Below are 16,967 nucleotides of genomic sequence, written 5' to 3'. Positions count from 1 at the left end.
TTTTTTAATCATTTTCCATTTTGTCGGCCAGATCTCTCTCAATGCACTTGAAATCCACAAAAATTCCTACAGGCTGTGGCTAATACAACCACCACGACACGACAAGCATCTGGCCTCTCTCTAAATCTACAACTCGTCTTCCTATGTTTGTACGCATATTCATGCACTTGAAATCCACAAAGTTCAGTGAATACTACAACCACTATAAGCGTCTCTCTCTCTCTCTCTCTCTCTCTCTGCGTGTGTTCAGTGTGTGTATGTTTCTCTGTATGTATATACGAATATGCATGCACTTGGAACCCACAAATTGCCGCCTATGAATAATGCGACCCTTGTTGTAATAAATTTCTCTTGGTGTCTGTGCATGTATATGTGTGTGCTAGAGAGAGAAAGAGAGAGAGAGAGAGAGAGAGAAGTGCTAAGTCATATAACAGCCTCACACTCTGAAAAGTTCTTCACACCACACCACGAATTTATTCTTCATAAAACCGTATCTGCAATCTACATGTCAAGGTATAAGCGGAATTTACCACGGATTCTCATTATATATATGTAACAGTATGCATGGACGAAGTGTTTGTTCTTCTCAGATATAAATTTGGGTAATTACATATGAGCGTGTTGGCACAAGGTATGACATAAGCTAATACAATCTTTCTCTGCACCACCAAAATTTCTCCAACTTCCGTTGATGGATCGGCTTCCATTTAAAATAGATTAAACGTTTCGTCATATCACCTCCTTGTTCGGGTCCCAAATGAGCATTGGAGTGGCTTGTCTGTGGAAACCAGCATAGATTATTAATGTCAGTAAAAAGCTAAACCAAGAAATTATTGAAGGATCTTTTAAATGCTGGCCTGGAAACTTGTAGATTGGCATTTGGTACCAAGGAAGTGCACTAATTTTAGTTTCTAAAATGATGAATCCACTGTTGAGATGGGTATGATCCAGGTTGCATATTATATGAATCACATGGAAATTAATGATTCTACTCTTGTGGGACAAATGGTGAGGGAATTCCTATATATGTTCTCCTTTGGGTGAATGTATTGGAAGTTATACATCACTAAAAATTAAATAAAAGAACTAAAAGAGAATAATATTCTTTCCCAACATCTTACTTGCAGGTGAGTTTTCAGAAGTAGCTGGGGAGTAAGCCTGAAAGAATTCCCTGTTTTCCTTCATCAGCTCCCTCCAAACTGCACGCGTTTTGAAACATGTCAATCAGAAACAATTTCCGAATGGGAGAAAGGAAAAATAAAATAGAACGAGCTTCCTCTGGAAAACCTCTCGAAAATTTCAAGAAACTCGACAAATCCTTACAGTATCAAATTGGCTCCATGCAACAAGTAGAAAAAAAAAATGCATCTTCATGAAATGGTCAGTGAGAAGAGAAAACAGAAAAAATGAAGAGAAATTTGGCCATTTCTGCGGCAATCAAGTTATCAAACTAATTTATTGGTCACTACCACAGAGGCGTGCATGAAATGCTCAAGTTCCTTCATTTTTCAAAGAGAAATCTGTCTAAACTTAGAAGCATAATCTCCAAACTGATCGAAACTTGGAATCATCTCATGACAATCTTCTGAGTTGCTTGGTCTAGCAAAGGAGAGAGTGATATAGGTGAAGAAACTGTCCTGACAAGAGAGAGAGAGACGATCACCTGTCAAAGTGACCAGAGGTTGGATGCCTGCATGCTGAGCGAGCGCCTCGACGCAGTCGTCCATGCCCATGCGAAGGATCAAGCAGACCTCTATCAGATGCTGCACCTGAACAGCAAACACAAGATTAATCCCATAGAAAAAAACGTGAAGAAGATCATTATCATCATCATCATCAGCCCAACAGCAACAACTAGAAACAGGAGATTGTACCATCAACAGAATTAAAGAACCAAAACAAAATGCAGCCATGTATACCTCTGTGATCACATGTTGACGAGCTACTACAACAAATAAATAAATACAATAAACTAATAATAAAAGTAGTTTTATCATATACCATTCTGATGTAGCCATGAGGGTGGCAATACAAACAAGGTTGGTGGCCGCCTTGGCACATTCTCCCCCTTTTCTGGTCGCTCAAAAGTGGACAAACGATCAGATTGAACAGAAGAAGGAGAGAGAGTTTATGTGAGGGGAAGAAACAAAAGAAGGAAGAAAAGAGACATTTGAAGGCGTACAGTACATGGGACTTTTCCTGTATCTTCGGGAGAGGGTTGCGGTGAGTTGAAATTGTTATCCTGATGCTATCCGAAGCGATAGGCCGAGGGTGCGCCGATATCCACCGCTGCGGATTTCCCTCCCCTCATCCGCTGCTCGGAGAGGGAGGAGGCGGGACCACCAAGCTGACGTGTCAACGATGCAGCCACCAGAGTAGGACCATGTGGGTCCTCCTGGGTCCCACTTGCGTCATGGTCCGCGCTTTAATGCGGGTAGGGACCCAACCGGAGGATGGGGACCACGAACGCTACGTGGCATCGGTAAGCTGTTCACGTGCTGCTCCGTAGACGTCTCGAGAATATGTGAATTTATTTTTTTCATTAAATCATCTTGATAATAGATTTAAATAGGAATTGAAAAAGGAAATTGTTAAAATTGGTAGAGACTAAAATATGAAATTTTTAGATGGCATTGTTTATTTATTACGTTTGATTTTTTTTTAAGGAAAGAATCGGATTCAAATCAAATATGCCGTTAATCAATATATTTTTTTCGAATATTCACATGTTTGAATTCGAATACACATCTAAATCCAAACCCAAAATCTGATTTTACAATATTGAATTTAATCCAAATTCAATTTTTATATTCATATTTGAGTCTCAATCTGAAGCTTCAACCAAATTTTACTCATTTCAAAGGGTTCTTATCTTAAATCTATTTGTATTAGCTATATGATATTTGTGTGAAAATAAACCTAATATGAATACTTATCTGAATTTGATCTGATATTTATATTTATGTATATTTAAATCGTAGTCTAATCAGATGTCATATCTTAAATCCTTAAATATTTTTTTTCTCATATCCAATTTTCTCAAATTGGTTGAATTAAATATCCGATTAAAATCAGATATATTCACAATCTTAGTTTTTTAAAAGCAGATCAATAGCTTATATATTATGTTTTACAAAAATAAAGGGATGCAATTTGCATCGCATGTCAACTAACCACTGCATCATTTTTCCCCGTAGACAAGAAATTTGACATCGAAAGATATAAAACCAATAACTTGCCACTTACTACCCAATGGTGCCAAAGAGCAGGTCATATTTTTTTGGAGCATTGCAAAGCAATTTAACTATCATATTGGTCTAGTGGCATAGTGGTTGGGTTAGGTCGAGTTTATAAAAACACAGGTCTCTAGTTCGAGTCTTGTTGGTGTTAAAGTGATGGGGCATGCCATTTGAATTGAATGGTCAATTGTTGCAATTGTTGATACTGACTCAGCTCAGGACCCCGAAGGTAGAGGAAGGAAACTTTCAAGCTTCGTTCCGGGTGGTAGGGATGAACCTCAACACCCATTTTTCCTTTTACTTTTTGGCAATGGTCCATAGAGAGAGAGAGAGAGAGAGAGAGAGAGAGAGAGAGGAAAATTGAATAGTAAACCAGAGTCACTCAGCAATCAGTTATTTTTTTCTTCACCCTCTTTATAGATAATTTATTGATTGAATAAAGCACTCAACACCTCATAGCAGCTTCAACGGTTCAACTAAACTATACAGCCAGTAGGATTTAGGGAAATAATATTTTACCATGCATGTTGATTCACTGGCAAGTTTGGATCTAAGGTTTCTCAAATTTCTCAACAGTTTCTCTGTTTGTATATGCATTCCTCCATATCCAACAAGTTTTATAAGAAAAAATATGTATATGCCTCTCCAGATCCAACCAGGGGAAGTAACTATGGAGATACTGCCGAAACAATAGAGGGCATCCCGTATAAGGATGAACAACTTTGGTTTTTTTTTATGGTTTCCGTTTTTCATTCAGGAGCGAAGCCAGGATTTTTTTTTAAGAGCAGGCCAAACAATCCGTGGGTCGAGCCAAGAGGAGCAACGGGTCGGGCCAAAGTAAAAAAATTTGATTTTTTTAATATAATTTTTTTTTTCTTGCGCTCACAACGGCCATGGCCCAAGCCCCGTCTCCATCTAAGATTGCGTATCCACGGAGATCCAAAATCCCACAACCACCATTCAAGAGAGCTACAAGAAGAAAAGCAATGGGAAAATCAATTATTTTTGAGGCATGAAGGGAATTGAAAAAGGGAAAACATATCCCATTGGGGAGTGACTTGGGACAAAGAAGAGCGCTAAGAAATTTTAGTTATCAAGAGAGGCACAAAATTTTAAAGCTAAGAAAAGAAATTCTAAATTGTTTATCCTTATATGAGACATTCTCCTCTATTGTTTAATTACTTCTTCTTGTTGGATATGGGGATGCATATACATGATTTTTCCCAAGGAATTTATTGGATATGGAGGAATGCATATACAAGAAGAGGGAAATTTGAAAAAATCTTGAATCCCAACTTGCCAATGGATAAACATGGTGACATGTGAATACACATACTTCATTTCCCTTAACCTTATTGGTTGTATACTTTAATTGAACCTTTGGAGTAATAATGTGGCAATGAGGTATTGAATGCTTTCTTCAAGCAATAAATCATCCATTCGGAAACTCTCTTCTTGCAGCTGCTTGAAAAAGCAGGATATCAAACACGGGACAGAACAAACACACGGTTGTGTTCTTAATCTCATCAAACAGCAAACTATAATGTCCAATAGGATAGAATAGAGGGGTGTGGAGAACAAGATGCCCTCGTCCTTCCTGTTGATGGAACATGAATCAAACGACCTCTTAGAAGGTCATTTTCAAAATGTTAAAGAGGTCTTTTTATTCCACTTTTTCCCTTGTTCTTTCTTTTTGTGGAGTGGCAATTTCCAATCTTTTGATAAGATTGCCGTATCGTACAGTGCAGATAATTTGTCCATCGATCTCAGAAGGATCTACTAACTTATACAGGTCTGCTCCAAAAGGCTAATGGCAAAAGCATAATAAGTCTTATTCATCCATTCCATTATCTTAAGACTGAAGCAGAAGAACTAAAAGCGAGAGTTTGGTTGAGAAATAAGCTTATGTTTGAAAACAGTAACTCATTGCTACTAATCTCATGAATCTACCTTAAAATTCATTGCTACTACCCCATGAATCTACCTTCAAAATGTGGTCGTGACAAGTGTTTGAATCTACTCTATTTTTTTTATGTAAATTCATGGGATAGTAAGCTGTTGCTATGGACTCAAATCGCCGCACCTGAAAGTCCCACCCCACAGGTAAACCCGTAAAAGAACTTGCTTTAATCAACTTCGACTACGTCCATAAGGATTTAATGGTTGATATTACAGGAAGGGCGTTTGGGGGTCCAATTTTCAAAATGTCAAAATTGTGCTCTCCGAGGAAGAGAACTTCAAACCTGATAATTTCCTCCTGAGACACCACCGAATACAACACTGGTTACTCATCATACCTTTGTAATAAGAACCAATTCGAATAAAGAAACATAATGAGACCAAAATCAATCTTCCGAACGATTGATTGCGACAAACTCAAAAAAGGCCGGCATGACAGTCTAACATTTAACTGAACCATAATCTACATAGGAAAATATTCATCCTTCATGACATTCGCAAGCAAGAAATGCTACACAGACACTTGATCGCATCATGATGATGAAGTGGTGGAGTTCTCTTCTGAACAATTTAAACAAGCCTAGCGCTTGTACAAAAGAAAAAACTGTACATAGCAGATTAACAGGGTCTGCCAACCTTCTACATATGAGTGCAATTCATGGACACAGAGACTATCTATCTTGGACTTGGAGACAACTCACCTAGTATTGTAAAGGTTAGCCAAAAAAGTAAAGTCCAGAAGGTGAATACGGTGACAACATGAAGGTTGAGAAGATAAAAAGATCGCATTTGAAAATAGCACGGAACAATTGTTTCACACAGATGTTGAAAACTTGCGCCAAAGGGACATAAACTACATATAACATAAAAGGAACCAACAAGAGTTAATCCTCACAGCAAAATCGGTCATATCCCTTCGGACATTAGATGAAACTTAACATTTTAGTATACACACATATAATATTGATTAAATATCATAATTATATAAAAAAATCAATAAAATTAAAAAAAATCTTTTCAGGCCGAACTGGCTTAGTCGGGCCCACCTGGGCCAGCCTAATGCCTTTTTTTTTTTTTGCTCAAGCAGGGCCCCGAGCAGGTGGGTACCGAGTACCCATCGATTATCCAGCCTGATGATGCCCAGCCTTTCACCATTTCATACGATCTAACACACTATATCCTCTGGGCACAATTAACACTACTTTTCTGATGTTTGTTCCCTTCCAATACATAAATATGGATTGTACATCTACTACCTACCATATTCATGTTTGAAGTATTCCTGATTTCTCACATGAATCCCAAAGAATAGCAATCCAATTAAAATTCAGACAAGGAAATGCACGCAATCAAAAGAATGCTGATTTGCAAGTAAACTAAAATGGATTTCTATACAACGCATAGGAATTCAATTCATATTGAGAACCCCATGAATCAGAATTATTCATATTGCAACATGTGGAACCAAAAGAGCAATAAGAACATGTTAGAGATTAGCTGCACAGGGCATATATGTGCCCCAAACTCCTCTAAACATTAACGCTCACCATCCACAAAACCTATTGTTAAATGCTTTCCAGAATTCATACTCGCTAAATGATGCATATAACCAAACTTTCAAATAAATGTATATAAAGAAAAAGTGTGAACAAAGAGAAGATTGAGCTTGGCACCCACTGATTCATCAAACCATGCCATTAGACATGACATCAAACAAGAATAAGAAATGGAGAAAAAACTGATGACACGTCCAACTCCGGCGGAAAGGCCACATGAAATCCATCCAGTAAGGATCAAATATCACAAATGTCGATAATTTCATATAAATTACAAGGTAGTAATGGCAGCAGAAAAAAAAAACAAAACTGCAAAATCAGTGGGAAAATGACACAAGGACAACAAAAGTCAATGAAACAAACTGACATACGATACTCCACATGTTCAATCGTCTAGCCAAGTACGACACCCAAAATTAAGCGTACGAGTATTGGCAGGAACAAAAACCTACTTCACATTTGACAAAGAATCACGTCGTGAATCTACAGGGCGACATTGTTTGTCATTGCCCTCGTACTCTTGACCCTTTCCTCTTTGATTCGATTTGCTTCTAAAGCAACATAACCGGTCAAGAGAAAACAAATGAATGCAATCCATCTGCACAATATATATCCTCACCATAGGAAGCAAAACCACACATGTTGAATGCTAAAAGCATTACCATAATAGAAGATGAAACATAGACCAAATTAAGAATAATTCCCTCATATTGAAAAGGTAATCATCAAAACAGATAACCAACTTTCATATCAAAAGTATAGAGCATTCGAATCTCATCCAAATCAAAAACAGAAATAGTCCGTCCCATATTCTTAAATCTAAAGAAGAAGAGCTATATGCTAATAAAACTCGAATAGCAAAACCCTACAAAAGAGTTCATTTCCATCATAATCCGGACAAAAGCCAAACGAGGAAGAAGAATCAAACGAAGACAGAACCTTCGCCCGCGCTAATCTCCCCCGGCCTTCTGGTACACATAGGTGAGCCCGCACTTGCCGCAGTAGTGCCGATCAAAATGATTGGCCATGAACGTCCCGGCGCCGCAGTCGGCGTTGGGGCACTCCTTCCGGAGCCGCTGGACCTTGCCGGAGTCGTCAACCTTGTAGAACTGGAGGACTGCGAGCTTGACCTTCTTCTTCTTGTGCTTGATCTTCTTGGGCTTAGTGTAGGTCTTCTTCTTCCTCTTCTTGGCGCCACCACGGAGGCGGAGAACGAGGTGAAGGGTGGATTCCTTCTGGATGTTGTAGTCGGCGAGGGTGCGGCCGTCCTCGAGCTGCTTACCGGCGAAGATGAGGCGCTGCTGGTCCGGGGGGATGCCCTCCTTGTCTTGGATCTTGGCCTTCACGTTGTCGATGGTGTCGGAAGACTCCACCTCGAGGGTGATGGTCTTCCCCGTCAGGGTCTTCACGAAGATCTGCATCTTCGCTAGATGCAGAAGGACGGAGTGAGAGGAAGCAAGAAGGGAGGAGGAGGAACCAGAAGGGCGGGAGCCAAAAGGAGGGGAGAGGATGAGAGATTAGGGTTTCAGAAGGCGGAGCGCTTTATACGATATCGTAAGTATCGGCGTATCGAGAGTAGCGATACGAACTATGGCGTCGTATCGCCTGTTACGTGTTACATAGTGTTGGCTATCGTTAAAATAATTTTCGTTGTATTTTCACTTTGATTTTTTCACTGATTTCCATAAAATAAAATATTTTATTTCTCCTAAAATTTTCATAAAAGTTTTAACGCCCAATAGAGGTCTGTATCGGCTGATAAATCCAAGCGCCGGATCGGCCTCGTGGCATTATCTTGGTGGTGAAACGATGCGTATCGGCCCATAAAGGCCCTTGTATAATGATTTTAACAACGATGTTTTATTCGTTTGAGTATCGGATCGTTTATCATTTCCTATTAAACGATACGTCCGGTTCGAACGGTACGCAACGTTTACCTCTGCCCCCACTTTCGGGTGAGAGGAAGGATTAAATTTAATCTCACTCCCCGAAAATATACAAAATTTGCTAACAATTTAAAAAGTAATGAATTTGTTAACGTGGTTTTTTAAAGTAAACCCGAAAACAAAAAAATCCCAAACAAAACCAAAAAATATAAAACAAAAAATACTAATAAATCTGTACCATGCAGAATAGGAAGCATGTTCAACTGGAGATCATATTTCCGAGAGGTTTCATGTAACTATTTTCCATTTTTCGTGTCTCTCGACCTCACATATTTGCCTCAAACGAGGGGTCACTCACATGCAAGTTGAAGAATGACATATCGAAGTATCGACGACACATGCCCTGTACACTAAAGAATGAAGGGTTGGGTGGGGGTTTCTGCTTTATTCGAGCACGAGCAGTGAGTCAAACCCCGCTTACCTAAAAAAAAGTCGTGTTTTTTTGTTTTGATTTGTCAACCGTGTGATTGAAACAATATAGTGCAATCATATGTCATATATTAGCCTTTTGCTGCCTTTTGTTGAGAAATATTTGAAGGTTTGCTGTGTATGCATTTTTTTTTTATCAATAAAAGGTGCAAACATTTTTGACAAGGGTTTCCTTGTATATATATGTGCATGTGCGTTTAAATGTATGTATAATTCCAATTAAATATATAAACTCACATATTGATTATATATATATATATGTGTGTTTATTATATTACTTGAACAACAAGCTGTAAAACTAAGAGAACAGTCCTGCTGGTTCAACCTGTCATTCATAAGTTTAAATTCAAGTGAAAGTGTATAAGTTTGTGAAGGAATTGGCACAATGGTTTGGGGTGCACTGTTTATTTCAAGTGCTAGAAACATTGTCCTCTAGTGTTGTAAACATGGGACAAGTTGATGCACAATGAAGCGCAACACCTAAAACACCAAAAGCAAATAATGTATTATAACATAATGTTATTGTCTTAAGTACCTGACCCAAAAAGTGTTTTATGAATTTGTCAAGGTAGATTCATGAGACGATTAATATGCCAAACATTCTACAGAGTCATTTGGTAGTAGCAGAGACACTTTTTTAGTGTTTTGTAAATATGTCTCGACGCTTGCTCCATAAATTCGCTCCAACCTCAGCAACAGATTCATTCGACATTTATAACGTGTTTTTGCTACCAAACTATTTTTAAAGGGACGAGAGGTTAGGCGAAAACTTCGGCTCTTTACTGACAATGAGTTTTCCTGTTGAGCGGCGGGTCTCTTTTATAGAGAAAGTGCACAATGAATGAACTTTATTGAACTCCAAATCCAAATTATTGAACTTACTCCGACCCACATTTAAAGGAAAAGGAAAACAAGTTCCAAGATAAATGCAATTCCATGAGGCAATAGAAGCACCACATTTTGCTGTTTTCATCCACAAGAAAACAAAACATTAAAAAAAAAAGAGAAAGGGAAAAAAAAATGTGGTGAAGAGGGAAAAACGCAAACTTGTGGTCGGGTTGTTTGGATTTTTAGCAGAACCAAAGGGCACCGCATAAAAAACTCCCAAATCTTCAAAAGAACCACGAACTTGCCATTAATCATTAATCAAGGTCTCCAAAATCATAGGTGAGTCTATGTTTGTGTTTTAAGATACGGGTCGGGTATGATTCAAGGTGATATTGGATCACTAAAATCTTTGATTTGAGAATCCAAGGTCCAACCTCTCCATTTGTGGTTGGACTTTGGATCTGAGGTTTTTGTCACTTGATGTGGATCTGAAATCCACTGTTTCTTTAGACAATGGGTCCTAATGAATATGGATTTCAGATTAGATTCACCTTTAAGATGAACCAGCCTTAGACAACAAGGTCACTTTGGTGTATTATCCAAAAATGAACAACTTTCATAAGGCTGTCTGCCCATAATATTGTTTGCAACACACTTTTCACACTATTTGTTTTGTTGAAGTATTGTTTTTGCAATAATTTGTTGTATTAATATAAATAACGTAAAAACATATTATTTTGGAGATATTCATGACAAATTTGAAGAAAGTTTGGATTTTAGTGCTGAATTGAAACCAGAAATGATAAGCACACAATGTGGTAGATTGAACTTGCTTTTTGATTGATGGTACAATTTAACTTTATTTCAAAGGATATGCATTCTCAGATAAGACCAAATCATACATAAAACTGATCTACAAATATATCTATGGGCTATGTTTTTATATTATTTGAACAAAAGGATTACTTTTAACATTTATCACATTTGATAAGTTTGTTTTAACTCAAAAATACTTTTATTGTGCAATGAGACTAGTATATTAATTAATATATATTATGAAATTTACATCAGACACCAATGCAACTCATGAATAAAATAAGAAAGACAGTTTCGAGAATTCTTCGACTGAACCAAAAATTCGAACTTACTTTTCCTTAAGAAGAGAAAAACTTGGTCTTAGATCATCGAACAAGGCTTGGGCCGGGGTCGAGCCGAGTCGAGACCACTGAAGCCAATAGAACCAAAGCAGTGGCAGGTTCCGCAAACGTTCATGAGGGTCGGGGTTGTTTTCGTCATCTAGGCTTCCTATAAGAGCCCCGAAAGATCTCCTCCACGCCGGAGCAACTAATTCTCCGCCATGGCGGTAGATTCAAACATCGAATTCAACGGAAAATTCTGAGGGGGAAGGGCAAAGAGAGGAAGGTGAAGAGGCGAAGGATGGAAATGTCGAGCTTGAAGTTCTTTGCCGCTCGCAGCCCAAGTCTGAGAAAACCGTTGTCATGGAGCTGCAATTCCCGGAAACCTGATCTACTGTTCAGGGTGGTTGCTTCTTCTTCCCAGGACAATGGTGGAGAGGTTTCCCAACGGTCTTTAAGCCGGCGTCAGACCTACGCTCTACTGAAGCAGCAGATGGCCGTTGCGGCGAAATCTGAGGTCCGGTTCCACGCTTTCTGATTGATCTTTATCCTCTGGTGAATTGCTCGGTGGGCTTATTTGACTGATAGCCATCATAATTCGATTTTTCGCTCTAGTGTTTATGTGATTTCGAATTTAGGATGTCGAGATATTGACTCAGTCGAAGTGATTTGGGTGTTCTAATTTTTAGTAATGGTGATCAGTATTTAGATTTAAGAAAGATTTCGGCGATGACGGGAAGAAGTAGAAAAAAGAAGTATAGGTATTTTGTTTGTTTCGCATATTTGTTTAGTTTCAAAGCTTCTTATGATGGATATGATGGACATTGTTTGTTTAAATTCCGTTTATTGAAATAGTAATACGTGATCGGAAATATAATGATTTAGCTTTTCTTAAAATCTGAGGCCGTGGCTGCATGTAAAGTTTTTCCTTTGCATCGACTCAAGTCAGGCTTTCTTTCTTCTTTCCCCTTTTCTTATGTTAGAGTGTTTCCGCCCTACTGATCAACTACTTTGTTTATAAATACTGATTCAACATAAAACATGTCTTAATTCAAGTTGTTTTGAAGAACAACGCTTGTTTCTATACTATTAAAAATTTGGTGTCATAAAAGCCTTCCATTTTTTTAGTACTATAACTTCTCATTAAAACATTATTAAAAATTTAAAAGTCCCATTTATACGGTTAGATTATACAAGAAAGTACTTTAACAATCAATTTAGGAGGGTCTGTTTTTTGTCCCTGACCTAGTTGTCTGGGATCTACCAATTACTCTACACACACATATATATACAAACACACGTATGTATGTATGCATATATAAATATGAAATTTAGGGTGTTTTCCAAAGTTATCTTTGATGAATCCAACCGAAAAGTTCAATGGGAATTAAAAAAATTCATGAAAAAATATATGAAGAAATCGTGGGAAAAAATGATGTGTAGACCAGTTAATTAACGGTCTTAAATTATGATTCACAAAATCCGACCTAAACAATGGATTTCCATGATATATATTTTCTAAAATTATATAGTTTTGAACATTTTAAGATCACTCGCTCAAGTTGGACTTAACAGTTTAAATCGCCAGAAAGGTGGTATATACATAGGAGATCACATTTCTAGGCATCATATTGTGTGCGTGTGTGCTATCAACTTGGTCTATGTTATCCATTTGTGTTTGCATGTTCGTGCATGTATTCATGGCAGAGTGTATTCATTGACCTGCACTTAGTGACAGTACAGGTCTTTATATTAGCGTCTTAATGCTTTGTTAGCCACTCCAAGGAAGAAGATAGTGTCATGTTTAATTGTTAATTTTGGAGCAATTTGGGTTAGGAGATGAAGCTACATCACTGTTTAACGGACATAGCCTCATTTCTTGACCAAAACTTGTGTTCGAGGATAAGTTTTCAGTACTTATTGGTGAATTTACAGATACATTTCAAAAGAACTTCCATCACATGAGCACACCCAAAAATTACAGTTATCATCATTTTTAGCAATTCCCATTTGTGCATAAAATCATCCCCGTGACGATGGAAACCCAGGGTTAGCTGCCTTGTAGTGAGCAATAATAATAGCTAATGGCTGTTAAGTAATTCTAATATATGCAGTCCAAATAAGAAATAATAGCTCATGCATATAGGCCTGTCTCTATTCCCCCCGGCTTGATTTTGGGGTGTATTTATTCAATTCTGATTACTGAGATTGATCTTAGATGGACGTGAAATTTATTTGTATATCTCAGATAAGCTGCAGCGGTTGCGATGGTAAACTTTTGCTTTCCTTACTTGGTTGAGCAATTCAAATATTTGATCATGAGCTGATTGAATCGTGCATTGTTGTGGATGTTATACTGCTGTTTGTGTGTCTTTCTCTTGAACTCACTATTCGCTAAGTTGTTTGGGTTGATTTCTTATTCTTCTTCCTATATGATATTTCATTTCAGGATTACAAGGAAGCTGCAAGACTTAGAGATTCATTGAGGTCATTTGAGGAAGAAGAACCAGTTTTACGCCTTCGTCGAATGTTGAAAGAAGCAGTTGAAGATGAGAGATTCGAGGTACCTGATGTCAAGTTTTGGAACATCTTTTTCACTGAAGTTGATGAGAACCATGCTGATGTCTTTGTTGTTGTGTTCATCAGTGGCAAAGTTATTTTTCTTATTTGTGAGCTCAGGCATGATCCTTTTGGACATCCTTTGGAGTTTCTCATGTCTATTTGGCCTAAGGGAAAAAACTAACTAAAAAAAAATTATTAGTTGGAATGAATCCAGATAAGAAAGACCAACTATTGGACATAGACTATGCGTGAATTTGTTACTCTCAACTATTTTTCTGGATAAACTGCCGGTCTACCACCATGTCTTGCTTTAGTATACAATTTTTCTGAAATAAGATCCTACCCTGTGTTTGGGGGGATGATTTTTGTGGGGATTTTAGGAAGAAAGAGGAAGCACCAGAACAGAAAATTCACAAGTGCTTATTTGGGAGGACTTTGGTTCCTTTTCCTCTTTGGCACCAAAACCAGAGGCTGACTCTTGGTCAATCTCTCTTTATGTATTTTTTTTAAAATGGAACAAATAAATATATTAGCAGGTCCTTCCAATGCAATGAACTACCATTTGCCCCTCTGTTCCTGGTAGATTGGTGGACAAGAATGCCCACGTTAAAGACTGGAACCGATTAACAGGTGAACCTTAAGGATAAGGTCGGTTAGGCATCTTTAGGATTGGGTTCTTGGAATATATTCCAGGCAGAAAACTGCATTTCTAACGTACAACAGCAATGTTGCAAATACAACTGATAGAAGCTGTGTTTTTCAAAATGTGCAAGTGTCGTTGCAAATACAGCATTGAAGACATGAACAAAATGGTTGCTTCTTGGACATAATCACTGTCTAGTGTCTCATCATACCTTATACTGTCAGTGCAGAATTACCTTCATAACTCTTGATTGGTTTCTGTCTAGCCCAAATGCTGAATGACTTCAGTCATCCATGTGTAACTTCACTTTTCAACCATATTCAGCCTCAGCTGCTTTTTACCTGGTTCTTGAACAGCTGGATTTCATTGCTCTCTCTTTTTTACTTTTTTTCTTTTTTGCTTTCCATGTCACTTCTCTTTTTGACCATAGAAATTTGAGATTTTAGCCTCTGTTTGATTATCACCTTTTGTTTCCTTTTCCATGGCCTAACATTTAAAAGATATCATAAGTTTTGCATGGGGTATTCTAAAGTTTCCAATCAGATTTTCACCTGAAAATCGGTCTAATTTACCACTGAAAGGAAGTGACGTTTAAGATTTTGTATTTGCTTAATCATTTGGTGTGATTTTGCTTATGTAAGATGTCACCTAATTTGGTATCTCACGAGTCAAACACAAACAAATAAAGCTTCTCTGGACATAGTTAAGTGAAAAAGACGAATATGCCTTTTTTTCCTACCAGTCCATTTTTAAAATGTACTCGTTCCCTGTTTTTGCAATGCTGTCAGCATGTCAGTGAACATAGCTAAAAGCTTTATACAGAAAAAAGAAAATTATGGTTGTCAGAGTGGTAGATAGCTGTTGAGATGCTGGATGCTATTTACTGGAATACCTAAGAGTGATCTTAAATCAGCTAGATCCAATTTGAGGTTCAAGTCTTTCTAGTTGGATTTTGATGATTTGATCTATGCCAGCAGAATAAAGATGTGAAAGTGTTGTGCCTGACACACTCAACTATGTTGAATGTCCCAAGATGTGGCACATGCTTGTTTCAATGAAGTTTACTCTCTTATGTGAATCGCTGAACATATCTCAAAATGTGCATTGCCAGTTTGAGTTACTGAGCTTTTTTGGTCAGGATGCAGCAAAATTGCGAGACGAACTGCAGCTCTTAGCTCCAAGTGGACTGCTAAAATGTTCAAGTGATGCAACTACCTTGGTAAAATATTGTCCCTCCTTTTCTACGGCATGGATGCTGGTATACACTCCATTTACAGTGTCTCCTGCAGTAGGACTGCATAAAATTGGTTTTCCCATATTTCACTCTTATTTGAAATTGATCTGCTAAAACCTCGCATATCAGAGTATCTTCAGTGTCAGAGTGGGGTTGCATGTATCATGTTAAGTGGTTGCAACCAGCAACCCACACATTTAAAGAGGGTGAAGGACCTTATTATATGGACACTTAATCTTTATTGCTCATGTTTGACAGGCACAAGCTCAATCTTTTAATCTCTGTTGTATTGTTCAGGGCATCCAGGTCCATGTCAAGAGTATTTATATTGAAGGACGAAGTCAGCCTTCAGAAAATCAATTTTTTTTTGCTTATCGTATAAGAATTACCAACAATTCTGAACGGCCTGTTCAACTACTCAGGAGACACTGGATCATCACTGACGGCCATGGAAAAACTGAGCACGTGTGGTATATGCTCGCTCTTTCTCTGTCTTGTTGCATGGATTTGTTAAATCAATCCTTTTTCTACTAGGGGAATGGGTGTTAGAGGAGGGCTGCCAGTGCTCTCTCTCTCTCTTTCTGTGTGTGTATGTGTGTGTTGCCTGCCTTTATTAACTCTTTCCTTTTCCCTTAGGGGGATGGGTGTGATAGGAGAGCAACCAGTGATACATCCACGGACAAATTTCGAGTATTCTTCTGCATGCCCCTTAGGAACTTCTTCCGGGAAGATGGTAAGCTTGAATTGCTGTTCATGGTTGCCTTTGGCTCCATAGTTTCACTTCATGTCGTCAACTTCCTTGTCAATCTAATAAGCACAATGTTACTTTGCAGGAAGGAGAATTTGAGATGAGGCACGTCGACAAAGCCAACACTACAACTTTCAGTGTTGTTATTGCTCCTTTTGCTCTGTCGGTCCATGATTATGATATTGATGAGATTTAGCGCCCTCTTTCTTTTCTTTTGAATATGTTATAGTTCCTTAAAGTAACTGGCATAGCTTCCACAATTTTTAGGCTAGTTGGTCCCCTAGATGAGCTTGAAGTCGTGGTCTGCTGTAAATAATTGTTATGTGGAACATAATCAGCATTTCAAACCCAAAAATAATGACAGATTCTAGCTTATATGCCCCGATTGCATCTTGTGAGTCCTTTAAATGAAGTTCGAACCATGTTAAAACCCTGGTTTTGTCATCAAAACTGAATTTAAAATAGTTTTTTGGCAAAACCAAAAAGAAGTACCTTGAGATTATGGCAAACCGTGCTGGAGATGGATTTCTTATGAACAACTTCTCCTGCTCATTTGAAAAAAAATGACTTTTTGTCTTTCTTTTCTTTTTTTCATTTTGAGTTATTTTTCATAGTCTCCAGTGCGTTTAACACATATGAGGTTATGCAAGAAATTATCCGAAACATTTTTTCAGAATAAAAGCATGT

The 16,967-nt window shown here is 37.9% G+C and overlaps 3 protein-coding genes across 4 annotated transcripts; 1 reads left to right on the top strand and 2 right to left on the bottom strand.

The window, feature by feature from the left end:
• Nucleotides 1-508: 508 nt before the first annotated feature.
• On the bottom strand, nt 509-2,205 carry LOC116264624 (uncharacterized). 2 transcript variants are annotated; one of them, XM_031644951.2, is made up of 4 exons: nt 2,002-2,205; nt 1,664-1,769; nt 1,122-1,199; nt 509-778 (listed from the first exon to the last, which is right to left on the bottom strand). In XM_031644951.2, exons 1-4 carry the CDS (start codon nt 2,059-2,061, stop codon nt 735-737), a joined length of 288 nt encoding a protein of 95 aa, XP_031500811.1. In that variant the 5' UTR covers nt 2,062-2,205; the 3' UTR covers nt 509-734. The 2 variants fall into 2 exon arrangements, with proteins under 2 accessions (XP_031500811.1, XP_031500810.1); XM_031644950.2 differs by having other exon boundaries at nt 1,920-2,009.
• A 5,239-nt stretch (nt 2,206-7,444) lies between these two features.
• LOC116265032 (ubiquitin-40S ribosomal protein S27a) lies at nt 7,445-8,271 on the bottom strand. Its single transcript, XM_031645548.2, has one exon. It carries the CDS (start codon nt 8,173-8,175, stop codon nt 7,705-7,707), a length of 471 nt encoding a protein of 156 aa, XP_031501408.1. The 5' UTR covers nt 8,176-8,271; the 3' UTR covers nt 7,445-7,704.
• Nucleotides 8,272-11,300: 3,029 nt separating this feature from the next.
• Nucleotides 11,301-16,655, top strand: LOC116265031 (uncharacterized). The gene is made up of 6 exons (XM_031645547.2): nt 11,301-11,610; nt 13,543-13,656; nt 15,437-15,517; nt 15,830-16,002; nt 16,169-16,265; nt 16,366-16,655. The coding sequence occupies exons 1-6, from the start codon at nt 11,395-11,397 to the stop codon at nt 16,474-16,476; spliced, it is 792 nt and encodes a 263-aa protein (XP_031501407.1). The 5' UTR covers nt 11,301-11,394; the 3' UTR covers nt 16,477-16,655.
• Nucleotides 16,656-16,967: the final 312 nt, after the last annotated feature.

This window comes from Nymphaea colorata, chromosome 11, assembly GCF_008831285.2.
Source record: "Nymphaea colorata isolate Beijing-Zhang1983 chromosome 11, ASM883128v2, whole genome shotgun sequence".
Classification (NCBI taxonomy): domain Eukaryota; kingdom Viridiplantae; phylum Streptophyta; class Magnoliopsida; order Nymphaeales; family Nymphaeaceae; genus Nymphaea; species Nymphaea colorata.
The sequence above is the reverse complement of the archived record's forward strand: the minus strand, read 5'-3'. Positions and strand labels throughout refer to the sequence as shown.